This window comes from Chrysochloris asiatica, unplaced genomic scaffold (assembly GCF_000296735.1).
Source record: "Chrysochloris asiatica unplaced genomic scaffold, ChrAsi1.0 scaffold00014, whole genome shotgun sequence".
NCBI lineage: Eukaryota > Metazoa > Chordata > Mammalia > Afrosoricida > Chrysochloridae > Chrysochloris > Chrysochloris asiatica.
Genome location: NW_006408532.1, coordinates 2,584,959 through 2,603,181, shown reverse-complemented (window position 1 = coordinate 2,603,181; position 18,223 = coordinate 2,584,959). Strand labels below are relative to the sequence as shown.

Below are 18,223 nucleotides of genomic sequence, written 5' to 3'. Positions count from 1 at the left end.
GCATAGTGTACGTGCTCAATTGACAATGGAAGTCATATGATCTGACTTAGGACCTACCTCTCCACTTCCTGCCTATGTGAGTGACTTAATTCCTCTGGTCTCCTTTGATCATATGTGAAAGGAGGACAACTCTACTCACCACCTAATCCATGTGGAATGGTCTGAATGCAGATGGGTCTTAGTGAATGTTTGGAGGCTGTAGCCCACATCACTTCTGATGCTGCTCATCTCCTCTCCCACTACCCTCAGAAAGCACAACTTTTTAGGTTTCACTATCTGTCCATTCTAACTTGCCTTTTTCAGACTAATGAAGAAAGCAGTGCCTGAACACTTCTTACATGGCTGGGCTGTGATATCATGGTAGACAGAGTCTGGTAAAACCCACACCCAGAGCTAAGGGAAACCCTGAGGCCTCAAAGCTCCCTGAAGAGTCTATAAGTGGAACTATAGTGGCCAGTTAGGTAAGGGAGCTGGATGTGTCCACCACAATGAGTCAGGCCTTGCTTGGTTAGGCATCATCATTCCCTTTATTTCAGGGGTGAGTTACAGCTCAAACAAAATATCACCTAAAAATACCTGAAAGATATGTATTCTGCACAAAATGCATTTCCTTACATATTGGGGCCTTCTCACTACTGATGTCATCTTTCCCAGCCCAGAGGGTTATGCAGCTGAATTTACTAATGTGGTGGCTGGTGTACAAATTTTCAGATGTCCTGGGAGCCAACATGGTAGCAGAGTCTGGGTGGGGTGGGTTGGAGGGTGGGTGGAGCAGAGAAGATCCAGGGCATATGTAGGGACCAGTAGTAAAAACCCTTTCAAAGTGCTGGGATGGTTTGAGTCCTGGATGGTCTATTGCCTTCCCAGGCAAAGCTATGTCAAGAGAATAAAAGATAAACACAAAGTCTTTCTGAAACAAGAGTGTGTCCTGTTCCCAATGTGACCTCAAGCAGACTGCTTACCCTTTCTGGGTCTATTCCCCACTGATGAAACAGGGAGTTGGACTATAGCACTTTCTAGCTCTAAAAATACCACCTAGAATGGATGAGATACAGTCTTAAAGGTCCTGTCCTTGTGGGCAGTCTAGATCTAAGGCTTTGGGGGCCCATTAGCAGCACCTGGCAAGGTGGTCACCTTGTACCTCATCAGCCCCATGTCCTGGGTTTGGATAGCCTTGGCTGTGAGTCTCCACTCTAACATATCTGAAGCCAGGAAATGCCCTGCCCCTTCCTTTTTCACTTGGGCCCTCTGGCCTGCAATCAGAAGGTTCAATTCTTCTCCTGTCTTTCCCAACCCCCTAGGCTGCTGGCCACCTCACCAAATGACCAGATCAGGATGGACAAGAAAGAGGGAACCTGTTCCATCCTGGTACTACCCCAGCCTCAGGCCTAGCTCATGGCAGACCTGGAGACATCCCTGAGTGTGTAGAGGTTGTGGGTTGGAAGGACCAGAGAGGAAGGACAAGGTGGACCCCATGCCCATAGGCTCTGAGAGGGTCTAGGGAAGAGACCTAAGCACTGAGTATGTGGCCAAAGCCAGCTCTTCTGGGTGGAGAGGGAGCCTTGGGACCCAGCCCATCTCTCCACCCTGGTGGAGTAGCTGCTGGCAAGCAGCTGCCTACAGCCTTCTCAGCTGCTGCAGCAGAAACAAATGACGGCACTGATGAAGAATAAGAGAAAATAAAAATGAGAACCCTAGGGAGGGGGCCAGTATTTTCTCTTGGGGTGTGGTTACTACTCAGTGGCTGAGTGATGCTGGAGGTTTGGAATGTGGCCGGACAGCCGGTGGGGTGGGATGGGGTAGGTTGGGGTTGGGGTGGGGTGGAGGGCTGGTCAAAGGAGTAGGGACTTTGGCCAAAGGGGCCTGAAGTCCAGGGACACCAACAGCCCAGTCAGAATTGGGGCTGAGGTGGTGGCAGGCATAGCCAGGGTCTCTACTCCTCTGGTTTTGCATGGTCCTGGTAAATGAGAGAGAAATGTGAGAACAAAACAGACTCCGGGCTGGAGAGTGGTTAAATCTCCTCATCTGCAAAATGGGGTTGTTGTGAGCACATGGACTCACCTGCTTGATCCAAACAGAGAAGTCAGGCAAGGGACACTGTCCTGTGAGCCATGGTCTCCTCATCTATTAAATGGGGGAAATGACCTCTACCTCCAAGGGTGGTGTTGGGAGGGTGAAATAGATACATGCATGTAAAGCGCTTGGCACAGAGCTATAAGTGGAAGTGATTATTATTCCACTGGGTGCTAAGGAAGCTCTATCTCCACTACCACCACATGCCTAGCACCTAGCCCTGGGCCTGGTACCCAAGAAATATTTGTTGACAGGGCCCTTTGCAGGAGCTGCCGTGGGCTGTCCCCAGCTCTCCTAGGAGGTCCCTGCTCAGACCACAAAGTGGAGAGTGTAGGTGAGCTGGTGACCATTGTCCCAGGCATACAGCACCCGCTCCTTGGGGTTGTAGTCAATCTGGGTGGTGTAGGCATACTCGTTGAGGAAGGGCAGTTGGGGTCGAGCATCGGTGCCCGTGTGCGTGTCAAATGCATAGGCAACCTGGCCTTCCTGATGGTTGTATGTGTCCACCGCATACAGGATGCCACACACCAGGAAGCAGTTCCCGTATGAGTTTCGCTGCAGTCGGGTCTTCCACGTGGTCTCCCGGTGCACGGAGAGGTCGCCCGGATCCAGGCGGCTGAGCACGATCACCTCAGGCTGGGCCTCATCGCGGTCATCCACCGTGGGGTAGATGACCCATAGGCCACTCTCATCCACAGCGAAGTCGATGTCTGAGTGGCCGCGCCACTTCCAGGGTGTTGTGTCCTCATATACTACGTCAGGCAGCAGCGCCCAGGAGGCCACAAAGCGCTGCCGCAGGTCGTACTTGATGATGTTCTTGGTGAAGGCACGGTTGTAGTAGAAGGCGCCCTGGTACACCACATGGCCTGTGCCTATCCAATTGTAAGGAAGCTTGTACATGTTGCTCCACCGGCCTGTGTGTGGAGGGCTGATGGTTACACCAACAATTTTAACAACCTCCAGCCCACCCCACATACCTGTGTGCATTCTAGAGCAGCCCCATAACCAACTGTTACTAGGCCACACTATGTGCTTGGAACTGTGCTAATTATCTTATTACATCAGAACAGTCCATGAGGGAGTTACTATTATTAACCTGTTTGCCAATGGGGAAACTTGGGTTGATGGGGGCATTCATGTTTTGTCTCAGATCTTTGCACATGCGGTTCCTTCTGATTACTATTTCCCATCTAACCTGCCTACAAATCGTTCAGAGTTTTTAGTCAATACTATTGCCTTCAGTGGGAACACAGTGGCTCTGTAGGATAAACACTGGACTGTAAACTACAAGTTCAGCGGGTTGAGACCACCAATTGCTCTGCAGGAGAAAGATGAGGCTTTATGTTCCCACAGAAGATTTATAGACTTGGAAACCCTATACAGGGTTGCTGTGAGTGGAAACCAACTCGATGACATTTAACAACAATGATTGCCTTCAAGAAGCCCTCCCTAACAGGGTAGACAATGATGGGTAACTTAGACATTGGCTTCCCAAAATGGGGGGGCTACAAAGGCAAGAAGTGAATGGCATACAAGCTTTCAATAGGAAACCTAGTTCCAGAGGGGGCAGGGGAAGGTAGAATCTCCACTGAGTGGTTTCCAACCTGTCTGGGTGAGGCTAATGAAAGGAGAAGGGGACAAGACTCTTGTGATTCAGTAGTGGATGATTGCTATCAGGACTGACTGTGAGTGACCGAAAGGTAAAAGTAGACATTTTGTAACAAAAGGAGGGGAGTGGTTGATTTTGCAGTTCAGGAGCAAAGGTCCCTGGAACCATCAAGGGAGAAAAGCGAAGTGTGGGACCCTATCCAGAGAAGCAGTGACGCCAGGGATGTAGGTAGAGATGATAATGTGGAGAGATGGAGTGGCTGGGGACTATAGATTCAGGGAGGGAGAGGGGCTGTGTGCTGGTGGCCAGGGGCAGGCGTTGTGGGGGGGGTACTCTTTGGTTGTTTGGTGATGCATGGAGGGGACTGTAATCATTGCAATGAATCAAAATATGATAGGATGAATGTAAAGCTAATGTTCTCCCATGTAAACTATGTGTGTGGCATCCTGTATGTGATGTACACGTACCTAATTCACAATAAAAACTTAAAAAAAAAACCCTAAAAAAAAGAAGCCCTCCCTGACCTCCCCAGGCTGAGGAAGGGGCCCCTCCTCTGGACTCCCATAAGCTTTTATCTTGGACCTGATCACCAGCTTCTTCCACCAGCCTGTGAGATCCTTGAGGCAGGGGCCAGGTCAATTTTGGCCTGGCAGAGTAAGAACTTTAGCTGTCCAAACTCCTTCATGTTGCTTACTAGGACTGTCCCAGCCCACTCACATACCCTACCCTCTACACCCTCTCCCTATACCACCATGCTCCCTTCCATCACCAGGCATGCTGAGCCGGCTGCCTGAAATACTCTTCTTTCGGCTGTATTCCTTTCTACTTTTGCTCTTCCTCTAGTGCTCAGCTCAGCATCACCTCCTCTGGGAAGCCTTCCCTGATTTCCAGGTTGGGTTTCCACAGCCCCTAGAGCTCCCTCTACAATTGTACTGAAGTGATCTTCTTTAAGCCTTTGGCTTCCCCACCAGACTTTCTGGAGGGTGGGGCTCTGTCTCAATGTCCACTCTTCCATCCCTGTGCTAAGACCTACAGCTGCTCTTTGGCCTGGGGCCCTGCTTTAAAATGGGGTGATGACCCTTAGCTCATGGAGTTATAAAGATTCCATGAGCTTGTGCATAGGGTGACTAGCAATAGTAAGCCCTCAACAAAAAATGATGATTATTGTTCTCTTCCCAGGGTAAGTAAGTTATAGCCAAGTGGGTAGGACCCATGTCCATCTTGTTTATGGCTGCATTGTAGTTCCTGACATAGTTCAGCACATAAGGGTGTCCTGGGGTCTGACTGGGCCCTCAGCCCAGTGTTCCCAGACTCTCTCTTTAGGGCACTGGCCATCTGGAGCTGGGTCAGCCTGGAGTGCCTGGATCACATGAAACCACAAGGCTAAGGAGGGCCAAGTTTCCACGGGGACCCTCCCTAGGCCACCTACATCTTGCGCCCTTCCCATCTTTGGGGACCCCAACCTTGCTTGAAGTTTTCCAGGTTGCGGAACTCCACTAGGCTGTTTCCATAGTAGTAGTTGGTGACGTAGATCCTGTCATCCTGAGCTCCAGGGTCCTTCATCCAGGCACCCTCATGGCGCCCATAGCTGTGGTGTCTCACAGGAGGGTCGACGGCCCGGAGGGTACCCTCACAGCTCACCTCTCTGCCTGTGGAGAGTGAGAGGCATTTGGTGCACAGACTTTAGGCATTGGTGCCTAAAGCTAGAGCAAAGATCCCAGGAACATCATCAAGGTCTAAATTAAATCCCTCCTGATGTTTTGTTGGTGGACTTTTTTTGCTTTCTTCTCATGATTAAAGTAATGTCTGATCATTGTAGAAAACACAGAAATTCAGAAAAGGAGAACAGGCAAATAAAAAACATTCAAAATTCCAATATCCAAAGATATTTTAAAACATCTCATATTTCCTCCTTTTTCTTTCTTTCCCTTTTGCATGTACAGTCACGCAAGCATACTTTAAAACACTGTTATTCTTCTTAGTATACAATTTTATGTATCCTGGGCTTTTTCCCTCCACCGTGCAATTTCTCACATCATTAAATAGCCCTCTAATGATGTGATTTCAAGGTTCTACCATGGCCAGCTGTGTCCTTTAATTTATTTAACCAGCCCCCAGTGTTAGACCTTTAGGTTATTCCCAGTTTCATAACATTAGAAATAGCACTGGTGAAGACAGTTACAGCTTCAGCTGTAGGCCATATTGCCGATGGCTCCTTCAGCAAAGATTGCTAGAAGTGGAATGCACTCAGCCCAAAACGGGAAGTAGTTCTAATGCCTGTTCTCACAGGTAGCCAAGATACCTTCCAGAAAGATAGAATCAGTGACTTAGTGATGAGGAAGGTTTTGACTATTTCCACAAACCCAAACTACAAATGTGAACATAAAAACAGAAGGTTAAAGACCAGAGTCCTGGTGTTGCGCTGTAGGGTAAGCATTGGACTGCAAGGTTGGTTTGAACTGCAAACTCACCACAGCCACATCTCAGAAACAGTATACAGGGCCATAATATGTGGGAACTGACTCAATGGCACTTAACGACAGCAAAGACTGGACGGAGGAAATTAAGACATAGAAGTGGTTGTTGATGGGAATTTGATGATGGGATTCTAGAAAATTTGCTGAGGATATTCTTGCTTTATAATATATAAAATGTTGGCACATTTTCTTGTAAAAGGTCAGACGGTAAACATTTTAGGTTTGCAGGTTACAAGGTATTTATTATTATTATTATTATTACAACTCTTTAAAAATAGAAAAATATGATTCTTAGCTTGAGGACCATATAAAAACAGGCTGCAGGCTAGACCTAATGTGCAGGCTGTAATTTGTGGGCCCTTGTGAAGCTTACTTACCTTGGCTGGGGACTTCCACGTATGAAGGCAACACAGTGGGCAGCAGACTGGTGGTGGGAGTCTGGGTAGGAGTGGTGGTAGGGTCAGGGGTGGGGGTGCTGGGAGTCATGTCTGTTCCCTCTGAGGTCCTGGGTGCAGCCTCATCCTGCTCCGCTGAGTTGGACTCAGGTGGCCTGCCCTCCGCCTTGGGTGGCAGCTGCTCCAGCCAGGAAGTGCCCTTGAGGGTGTTGTCTGAGGAGAAAAGACCCTGAGTTAATATCCTAGTACTTGCTGTTCCCTGGGGCCCTGCCTAGGAGGTCAGGGGGAGGATTTCACATATACTAGGCCAATCTCCAAGCTGGACTCTACTACTTTCAAGCTGGGTGACCTCCACAAGTCCTCTAGTGTCTGTAGGCCTTCCACTTCTTCCTCTGTAAAGTGGGAGCAATGGGTGTCACCATGTTTAGCTATTATACTGATTGGAGGAAAAAGTATATAAAATGTTTGCTTAGATCCGGGCACATATGTGGTACTAAATGAGACCTTTTCCCCTGCTGAATGTTAAGCACTTTGTGCCAATTCTCTCATCTCTTAAATTCAGTTGCAAGAGGCAGAAATCCTTACCTCATTTTGTGGACTTTCTCCTTTTTTTCTCTCCTTGAACCTACCCTTCAGCTTCACTCACCTCAGGCAGGAAGAGCAAATGCAGCCAGCTTCCTGTCACCTCTGACCCAGGTCTTTGTCCCTTTCTCCATCCCTTTGCTTATTCCCATCTCTCAGGTGTTCCTGGCCTCTGCTTCCCTCTTCCCACCCTAGCTAGCAAGGGGAGGGCTTTTCCAGCTCCCATGTAGCCTGGTTTCCAGGCCATCTCTGGGTCATTGCCAACCCATACACCTCTCTGGGCCAGGATGAATTTGGTCTGGGTAGGGAAGCAGGAAGACTCAATGCCACACAGCCAGGGGACAAAGACTTCTCAGCTCCGGGGACAGAGTGGAGTAGGGGTTCCAGCCCCACTTCACCATCTCCTCACTGTGAAACCTGGGGCTAGTCATTCACTTCACCTCTTTGAGCTTGTTTCCTCACCTGTAAAATGTGCTTGCTATTAGGGGCTATGTGCAGATGTGAAAGCATTAGAAAACTGTGATGTCAAGGACAAAGGACTGGCACTGTTGCAATGATGGCCTGGTCAGCTAGAGGAGAGCCTGGTCAGCTGTGGGAGGGCCATAGAGGCCCCCTGACTTGAAGACAATTATGACCTGACTCCTTTTTCTCACTGTGCTGGGCTCCCTCTTTGCCCAGGGATTTAGCCAGGCCCTGCTATGGGAGCAACCCTCTGGGGAGCCTTGTTTTGACAGCCTGCCAGGTCAGGGGGCTTGTTCCCATGGATGCCCGCAGCTGTTCTGGGACTGTACCTTGGCCAGGGGTCAGAGGTTCTGGCACAGCTTGGGGCCTGCAGCTGGCATCAGATGCTGGGGGGATGGTGATGGCTAAGAGGCCACCCAGGAGGCCCCAAAGAGACCAAGAAATGAGGAGGCTCTTGAAGGAGACTGATCCTTAACTGTCCCACCTCCCTTGCCTGGACAGACAGCTTCACTGAGGGAAATGGTCAGCAGGGCCCAGGAAGTGGGGAGCAGAAGCTCTCCTCAGAGACATTAGAGGTGAGCAGGCATCTGGGGAGGGCCTCTGAGGTGGAATCAAGAGCGCAAACCAGGAGAGACAGATTGGAAATTTTTGGAGAAAGATGAAGAAGTCTGCTTCTGTAAAGATTTACAGTCTCAGAAACACTATGGGGCAGTTTTGTCCTGTAGGGTCACTATGTGCTGGAATCCACTTACAGGTTTTCGGGTTTTGTAACTTTTTGTGTCTTGTTTCTTGGTGAATTACTTTGTTGCTTCCACTGGGATCCTGCAGGGAACTGCAGAGGGAATACAGGACTCCACACAAGCTTTTCTTTGGAGACATCAGAAGTGGGAGGAGATGGAAAGCCCATCATTCCAAGGCTAGTCTGCAAATGAGGTGCTCCAAGACCCCATGTCACCTCCCATATGACCTAGCCTGGCTGCAGCTCTTGTAATATCCTGCCCCCCACCTGTGGGAGTTGCTTGGTCACAGTGTGTTCTGAAAGTTCCATGGAAACAGCAACTGTATCTATCTTATTCCTTGTCACCTCACATAGTACAGAAAACCTCTGAATGACTAAGACAAGGTCCAGTAAGGGTGGAGACAGCTTCAAATACAGGAGAGGAACCAAGTGGCTCTTCATGGTGGTTATATCACCCAATTCTCAAAAGCCCCATCAGGACAGTATTGTCCCCATATCATGGAAGAGCAAAGGGCACCCAACAAGTCATTATCAGTGGAGCTGAAATCTGAGACTGTCCAACTATAAAGCAGACAAAGAGTTCATCGTGGTCCATCCCAGTAAGTCCCCACCCCTGTTTCCAATCTCCCTCCAACTCACCAGCCACAGCCTTGGTTGTCTCCTGCCTGCCCGCCTTGTAGTACGTGATGCCTCGGATCACGGCTTGCTGCTGGGCCAGGGCCCGGGGCTTGACTGTGGGCTGGGGAAATCGGCCCTTACCACCCTCCTTCCTCAGCTTCTCCGTCTTCAGCGGCTTCTCCTTAGGGGGTTTTGGGATGCTCTTGTCTATAAAACTCTTCTGCACGCTGCCATATTTGTTGGTGTCCTTGCCTTTTCCCCCAGCTGTATCCTGGGAGAGAAAGGAAGTCTGAAATTTGGGAGGTGGTAGAGGAATATAGGCACCCTGGTGGCTCTGTGGCTAAGTGCTTAGCTGCTAACCAAAATAGCAGTGGTTCAAATCTACCAGCTACTCCATGGGAAAAAGATGTAGCAGTCTTGGAAACCCTATGGGGCAGTTCTATTCTGTCCTATAGTATCACTGAGTCAGTATCAACTCCATATCAGCAAGTTTGGGTGGTCTTTTTAAATAAAGGATGTTGGGGGTGGGGGTCTCAGTATGGACCCCTCCCAGGTGGTCATGGAATCTTAGCATGTGGGGACTGGTATTAGTCATGCTGCTTCGGCCTTATATCCAAATGTCATAAAGTCAGAACTTCTTTTATGCCATCATCTCATGGATGCTCCATTCATGACTAGAGGTACCTCAGTTTCCTTACTCAGCTCTCTAGTTCCCCTGCATGTTTGAAACCCAGTCTGAAAAGGTATAGATTCCTGACCCACTTCTCAGCTCTGTTTACTACTCCTCTCCTGGGGTAGACTTGTTCTGATCAGCTTCCTGGCGAGCTTCCCAGCCCCATCTCTCTTATTCACAGAGGAGAGGTTCTAAGGCCCCTGGATCAGGTGGCCAACTCAACTCAGTGTGCTCAGAATTTTCCCAGTTTTAACATCAAAGGTTCCACATCATGGAAAACGCTTCAGGATGGTTGGTCACCGTAGGACATGCAGTTTCTAACATTTTGCTAATTTTGTTCTATTTTACTTCCTTTTAAATGCCTTTGATACTGGCTTGGCACAAGAACACAGGACCCGTGATATCATCCATTGTTAGGCAGAATCTCCGTGAGATACGGTAAGTACAGTATCTAGACATGTTCAGTGTCATTGCCAAAACAGGACTCATTCTCGCCTGCCCAGTTGGCACTGGAGTGAACAGGAAGACAGTTCTGGGCTAAGGCACCAGACTTCCTTCATGCTTTATCTGTATCTAGGCAGATAAAGACCCAAATGACCCCATTATCTCAGTGTCAGCACAAGAGCTTGAGAGGTGGCGAGGAAGAACACAGGTTTAGCGTTATACAAAGCCCAGCCCAGACACCCTCTGTCTGCGTCACCCCTTTCCATGTTTTTTTCATTGCCAACTGGGCAATGATCACCCCTCCTCACAGGTGGTTATGGAATTAACTAAGATAATGTCTGAAAAAAGTCAGATTTAGAGTAGGGGTTCTACGGATAGCTTCCTTCTTCCCATGCCAATCTAAGAACAAGATCATTGTGTATGGTTGTGTAAGTTGTGTTCTGCACCTGTCTGAAGGGACAGGAAAATCCAAACCTACTACCACTGAGTTGATTCTGACTCATAGCAACCTAATATTGGGACTGAAAGTGTAAATCTTTGTGGGAGCTGATAGCCTCATCTTTCTTCTACAAATGGGTTTGAGCCATCAACCTTGTGGTTAGCAGCCTAATGCCTAACCCATAGCACCACCAGGGCTCCTTGAAAGGACAGGAGTGGGGTTGGGAAAATCTGTATTAGATATACTCCCTGGTGTATATCTGTCACAGGGAGGTGGGTTTTTATAATTTGTCCATCCAGAGGAGGCTCCTTTTTCCAAGTTCTCTGTTCACAGGAAGAGACTCTTTCTGTAATCTGTCTAAAGGAAGTGCCTTTTCCAAATTTGCAAAAGGTGTGTTCTATGTCACAGGTGGCTCTGACTAGTGGCAAAACCATTGCCTCTGCTCATTTCCTACTCTGAACTTGAAAGTGCAATGTTTGAACTGTGGCAGCAGGAGCTTTCCCACCCCTGGGTGGACTGGATGAACAGGTGTTAGTGTGCAGGGATCCCTGAGGCGTTGCTCACCATCCTGGCCCTCAGCAGGCCTGATCTAGCCAGGGGTCCAGCCACTACATGAGGGCCAAGAAGTGATTTTACTGCAGTCGGCCTGCTTTCCTAGGGCCAGGCGAGGAGGGGTCATCTCTACAACCTCATGTCCGCTAGTTTGGAAGCTGGGAATGAGAATACCTGCCAAATGCCTGGCTTTGGGATCAGGTCCCTTGGCTGGATCCCTCCATCTGCCCTTAGCTCACCTGTCCTTACTGCTTGACAGGTAACTCCCCCCTCCACCCTGCCACTCATCCCTGTCCTACAACTTTAAACCCTCATCAGGCTGGCTCTCAGGATGGAGTTCTCAGCACACTGTACATCCAAGTCCACCCATTTTGTGGGTTTATAATCAGAAGCATGACCTCACCTGAGCCTTGCTATCAAGGCCTGCGGCTACGGCGGCAGCAGGGGCAGTGGCTTGGTCCTTCTGCAGCAGCTGGAGGCCCAGGCTGGAGAGCTCCTTCTTGATGCTCATCATGATGGCTGACTGGTTCTCATAGTGCTTCAGCTGGTCACTGAGGTGGCGCATGCTCTCCCTTACCACCTCATTCTCCCGACTCAGATTGGTCTTGATACTCTGTGGGAGTGGGACCCAACATTTTTCCTCTACCAGCTTCCTTAGGCACCTCACCTGGGGGGACACCCCCAACTTCTGTCATGAGGTTTTGCTGCCCAATCTCCTGACCCCCAGGGCTTGGAGGTGGCGGTGGCAGTGGCACTAGCAAGCATCTGTGGAATACAGCAAGCTGCTAAAGAAGCCTGCAGTTATTTTTCTTTTAAAGATAATAAATGTATTAATTTCAAAATAAAAGATGCATGGTCATGATTCTAGATTTAAAAAATACAAAAGGTGAAACACCTCCAAACATGGATGAACCTGGAGAACACTGTTGTTAAGTGTCGTTGAATCAGTTCCGACTCATAGCTACCCTGTATAGAGTTTCTGAGATTATAAATCTTTGCAAGAGCAGAAAGCCTCATCTTTCACCAGCACAGGAAGAATAGAAGTCAAAGTGTATAAAGCAGGATTTCTCAACTTTAGCACTATAGGAGACTGTTCTGTGTGTTGTGAGATGTTTAGTTTAGCAGCATCCCTGGCCTCTTCCTCTACTCTTCAAATTGTGACAACCAAAAATGTCACCAGACATTGCCAAATATCCCACTGGGAAATAAAATCACTCCTGGCTGAGAGTCCTTGGTATAAGGGAAGAAAGAGGGAATCTTGGGCTTCAAATTGTGGCTTTTCCCCTGGGATGTTTTCTCTTTGGCAGAGGAATATAGCTCCTCCCGAGTGAGGCTGGTCTCCTCTCCATCTAGTTGTCCGGTTAGCAAAAAGCTTTTTCTTCTCCATAGGCTTATCACATTGTAAACCATGGTTAACAGAAGCAAAGCACAGATAAGGCAAAACAGAAAATAATTAACATATCACTTGTCTGTGGTGTTGGAGATCATTTCTGATGTGTTCTGGGCCTAGCAGGCATACCCTGCAAATGATCTAGCTCAGAATTATTATATGAAATGAGTTAGTATTTCTTGAGACTGTAAGATAAAGGTCAGAGGAGGGGAACTGCTGAGCCAACAGTGGTAAGCCTGGCATGTACAGGAAACACTGATGCATGACAGAAATTTAACAAATACTACCTTTCTGCCAGGCGGGCATGTTGGCAAATGGCAGGTGCTCACCAAACACATTTTAAATATCAGTCACCTCAATTTTGGGATTAATAAAGGGTTAACCTCTCACCCTGGGGCACAGGATGCCCAGGTGCCCCCTCCCTCTGGAAAGGAAGCTGGGAAAGGAAGCCCCCAAGCTTGCTCCTGGCAGCTGCATGTCCCCAGGTTCCAAGCTGCCCAGCAGGAGCCGGATGCAGGAAACAGGCGGTGGCCAGACTGTGCCAGCAGATATGCAAACCTGAAGCTTGGACTGCCAGGCCACCCACACTCACTCAGCTCTGTGACTGCTGTCAGCAGGCAGTCCTAGCTACCCACCCAGCTCTGTACACATTTGCCCTGACCAGAAGCTGATGCTCAGCACCTCTGCCTCCACTGCAGGTAGGTGCTAGGTAGTCATACAGCCTGGCCCTTGTGGCAGTCCTGCCATGCTGCATGATACAGGGGGCACCATGAGTGTGCCGTTCTATGTGAATGGTGTGTCAGGAGTTGTGCAATGTCCTGGTCCTGGTGACCTGTGAGCACCAAAGAGTTGTAGCCCCCTCCAAACCATTTCTGTACTGCCAGCAGGTATTTCAGTTTCTGTAGCCTTCAAGCTTCCTGAAAGGCCCCAAGGACTAGTCAGATCTCTTCCCAAAGACTGGACCTGTGGCTTGTATCTGCTGAAGTCCACCTTACAATGGCCACCAGAGTCAAGCCAGAATGGCCTAGGCCCCCTCGGATTCTGTCCTTGACCCCCATTACTGCACCTGCCTGGCCTTTGCCTTGTGCTCATCCTTACCTCTTCCAGGGTGTTCATCTGAGAAGCCACTTTGTGGATGTAAGCGTGCACTTTCACCAGGTCCATGCTGTACAGGGTGCCCTCCAGGAGATCTACCATGGACTGCAGCTGCCAGAGACAGGGCTAGAATTAGGGGAGCCCCAGAGCAGCTAAGAACACCAGACCCCCAAACCTCAGAAGCACCTGTAGTGCTTACTAGACGCAGCCTGTTAATAATCATAGAAAAGCAACAGTTTCCATCTTTTGAGTACTGTGCTAGGCCTTCAATGACTTCTTTCACTTAATATTGACGACAATCCCATGAGGTGTGTCATGGGCCTTGAAGGAATTCCATCCAGAGCCCCTGAGACCCCTCTCACTTTGTCTGTGCCTATCCTTGTCTAGCGGTTTGCAATTGTAACTCTCTTTGGAGAGTTACAATGGCTATTGGAGCCATTGTGTCCCAGAAGTGTCTGGGGGTGTATGTCCCCCCAGGGTGGCCCTTAGGCAATGACTAATTCAGGTGTTGGTGTCTATGAACCCAGCTTGCTTGCTCCAGTGGGGACACTGAGCTGTGAGTCACACTCCAGGCTCCCCTGGGGATCGACCCCCGCTGAGGCTGGGACTCTGGGCTTCTGTCCCTTCCCTATCCTGCTTCTTCCTCTTCATTATCAGTTTCTCCTGGGAGCACGCTTATAATAAATCACTTGCACATGGATCCTCGCCTCAGGGTCTGTTTGTGGAGACTCAATCTAAGTCAAGGTATGAACTAGTCTTATCCTCATTTTACAGATTGGAAAGCTGCAGTTTAGAGAGGTGCAACCCAAAGCCACTCAGCTGTTAATTAGTGGAATCAAGAGCACAGCCCAGCCACTTTCCGATCACATTACCGCTCCTGTCTTGTGTTCATATGGGGTAAACTGAGGCCTCTGGAGGGGGAGGGGCCTGCACAGTAGGTCAGCAACAGAGCCTGGAACAATCTCCAGTCTGCCCTGCCCGGCCCTGGGCTTTTCCCTACAGCTGTTGCGCCTCTCCTCCTCTCAGCTGTACTTAATCAGGATATAACACTCCCTTCCAGATGACCAAGATACCCACAGGAGTGTCAAGGAAACCCTGGCACAAGGGGCTGGTTGGGAAATCAACCTTCCCTGGCCTGTAGGGAAGGGCAGTTCCTGGGGCCCACCCTATTGCATGGCCCCACTCTGAGCCCTGCAGCATTTCTCAAGGCCCAAGGAGAGCCAGTGTTCCTATCTGGCCTTGACCAGCTATTTCCAAAACAGTTTTACTTCCATCCATCCAGGGATGTTCAAATGGTTTAAACCAGGGAGAAAATTAAGCCAAGTAGCTTTTCTCTGAGTGGAATCTGATCTCTAAAACAAAAAAAAGGGGTGGTGGAAGGCTCTGATGGAAACAGAGATAGGGGCCCAGAGCCTTGTCTGCTCTCCCCACCCTCAACCCTGCTCAGCAGGCCCTTGACAGCTGTCCTGAAGGCCCCAGGGCTTTGTGAGCACAGTTAGAGATCCTTGCAGGTACACCCCTTGGTGTTTCAGCTTCCTTCTCTGAGAAATAGAGCAACAAGTATGATGCAGTGGTGGTTATGTGCCATGGAGTGGGTTCCAACTCACAACTTCCCTGTAATAAGTTTTCCGAGGCTATTCATCTTACAGCAGCAGAAAGCTTCATCTTTCTCCTGCGGAATAGCTGATAGTTTCAAACTGCTGACTTTAAAGTTAGCAGCCCGATTTGTAACCACTACGCTACCAGAGCTCCTAACAAGTGTGATAAGGAGCAGTAATGTCTTGACTGGGCTTGGTACAAAGTGAACACACAGAAAGAGCTTCGTGAATATCAGCAATGATGATTACTGTTCCAAGGTGTTAAGTGGGAAACTTGCAGCTTTGCTCTGTTGTCTTTGTGACCACGAAAACTGGTTTCCCCAAGCACAGCTTTGACCATTGGTAGATAATTTTCAACATAATGATTAAGTGCTGCTAACCACATGGCCAGTCTTCCAGGTGCTTCATAGGAGAAGAGATTTAGTTATCTGTTCCCATAAGATTTCCTGCTTAGGACACCCTATGGGGTGTCCTATAGGATTGTGCTGACTTGGAACTGACTCAATGACACACAACAACATATACTTTTCTGAGGTTCCTCATAACCCCTATGTGGCCTCTCATCTCCTGAGCCTGGCAGCCAAGCACTCTGTGATCTGCCCTTGACACTCCTTTTGGCCTCAGCAGATATTACTGTGGGCAGGCCCTGGGATAGCCAATAAAGACAAAGATGAGCAAGACAGACATGGACCCTCCTATCCTTCACAGGCTATCAGGGAACACAGACAGAAACACGTAGGTACCCAGATCTTTAATGACAGGAGACTTGACTTTATCTGGGAGCGGATGTGGACTAGGGAAAGCTGCCAGGATTAGGAACCTTTATTTGAGCTGAGCTCTGATCAAGGAGCACAAATTAGACAAAGATGGCAGAGGAAGGACATTCCAGGCAAAGCAAACAGTGAGTGCAAAGGGCTGGATGTGAGAAGAAACTTGGTGAGTTCAAGCAGTGCTTCTCTAACTGTGGTCTGCAAACACACATGTCCAAACCACACATTACCAATCCTTCTCGTCACAGAAATGAGATTATGAGTTTAGAAACTTTTATAACCAATGGACAGAACAATTTTACATGTGTTAACTCTAATAAGAAAACATTTGGATGTGTGAATGGTTTATCTTGTTTTTCTTGTTTAATTTTTCCAGTAATTCATTTTATAGTATCTAGTACAAAAGTACTAAATCATGACAGACTGGAAAATGTTTAAATTGATCCTTCACCATGGATAGTTTGAGGAGTTCTGTATCAGGGGAACTGACAGGCAGCCTGTGGGACTGGAGCAGAGAAGGCAGGGAGGCACGCCACGCCACACACACTCCACTTGCTCTCACCCAAATGCTCTCATTCCTTCTCTGCCTAGCTCCAATGTTGTTCCCTCCTTGGTTCTCCCACAGTCCCTCGGATATCCCTGAGCCCAGCACTGGTCACACTGCCATTACTGGGGTTAGGATCTGTGTTTCCTACAAGCCTGGGGATTCTTTGCGTGAAAGACCATGTCCAGAAAGAGGTGGTGAAGATGTAAGAGGCATGCCCCAGAAGCCAGCCTGCCCAAGAAAGGAAGAGTTCCAGAATGCCCTCCCTCCTACATGGAGCATGGAAACTAAGATCAAATCACAACTAGAGTTATTAGCTTGACAGGAAGGGCTGGGGTACAGCTTGGGTGCCCTCACCCCAACTGCAGGCTCCCCTTAGGCTCCTCCCCTGAAGCTGTCCACAGAGAGCCTCCTTCTGGTTGTGGACCTTACCCTGTCTCCTACTACCTATGCCTCTTTCCTCTTGAGGTTCTCTGAGGGGTACCCACCCTGTTCCTGGGGTATCAATGAGGTAGGCTCTTCTCTCCCCCTTTCCACTTGCTGAGTCTATCCCACCATTATCTCACTTTAGTTTTATGAGAATGAATGAAGATCCCCATATTTGTCAGAACACCAAAAAGGCATAAAAGACAACAGCCTTCTGGCTGAGAGGGCTGCCCTGCTTACAATTGCCTTCAGTGGGTGAGAGAAAATAGTAGAGAATTCCTGGATTCAAACTGTAGTTCCATCCCTTTCTTGACACTTGTTGTTGTTAGGTGCCATTGAGTTAGGTTCCGATTCAAACCCATTACAGGGTTTCCAAGGAGCAGTTGGTGGGTTTGAACCACCGACCTTGTGGTTTGCAGTCCCGTGCTTATTCTATAGTGCCACACCAAGCAAATCATAGCCCCTTTATGGGCCTCAGAGCTCTCAATAAGCAAAGCTGGGACCATTAAGTTATTTTTCCAAAGGGTGTGGCAAGAATTAAATTAGCCAGCACTTACGAAGGGGCTTTGCATATCTTCATGTGATGCATGCTTATAATTCAGTAATTGGAAGGCTGATGTGAACAAAAGTGGAGCATGTTCCTATAACTGAGGGGTGGCTTATGGCCTGGGTACCCAGAGTCTGCAGAGCTCCAATAACGCCCCAGTATAGTCTAGGGACTTCCAAGTTGTCAAGAGGCCATTTGGCCTAAAATTCAGCACCATCACCTCATCCTACCCCCAAACTCTGAGAGCTTTGGCATCTATTCAGGTGTTATAAAAAGTAAAACTAAAGTTAAATTTAAAGAAACATTTTTAACCAAATGTTGGGAGACAATTCTCCACAAAGTTCTTGCTTTTCTGAATGTCTTGCATGCAAAAGCAGGAACTGCCTTTGTTCTAAGCTATCTGATTGTACAACAAACGGCCTTTAAAGACAGATATACTACTTCCTTCCAGGTCAATGGGCAGCATGCTTAGTACCCATTATAAAAGATTTTGGTTCCCTAAGCTCAGATTACTTCCTTTTTCCAAAAAAAAAAAACCCAAAACTTTTTATTGTGCATTGAATGAAGGTTTATAGAACAGAACATCAGTTTTACATTCAACAAATTACATACTTTGCTTTATTACAATGATTTCAATCCCCTCAGTGTACCATCAGTTAATAGTATTTACCTCTATTTGCTTTAACTATTGCATTCCTAAGAAAGGTGTGCAACAAGGTTGTACTCTTTCACCATAGTTATTCAAACTGTATGCTGAACAAATAATCCGAGAAGCTGGGTTATATGAAGA

At 48.3% G+C, this 18,223-nt stretch overlaps 1 protein-coding gene across 1 annotated transcript in view; it reads right to left on the bottom strand.

Moving 5' to 3' along the window:
* Positions 1–2,382: 2,382 nt before the first annotated feature.
* The window catches only part of OLFML2A (olfactomedin-like 2A), a 20,093-nt gene continuing 4,252 nt past the window's right edge, over positions 2,383–18,223 (bottom strand). Inside the window, exons 2-7 of the mRNA XM_006834758.1 lie at positions 13,552–13,659; positions 11,467–11,676; positions 8,977–9,226; positions 6,537–6,767; positions 5,146–5,331; positions 2,383–2,987 (exon numbers count right to left, since the gene is read on the bottom strand). Of these exons, the coding sequence (XP_006834821.1) occupies positions 2,383–2,987; positions 5,146–5,331; positions 6,537–6,767; positions 8,977–9,226; positions 11,467–11,676; positions 13,552–13,659 (1,590 nt within the window). The remainder of the gene's footprint in view (positions 2,988–5,145; positions 5,332–6,536; positions 6,768–8,976; positions 9,227–11,466; positions 11,677–13,551; positions 13,660–18,223) is intronic.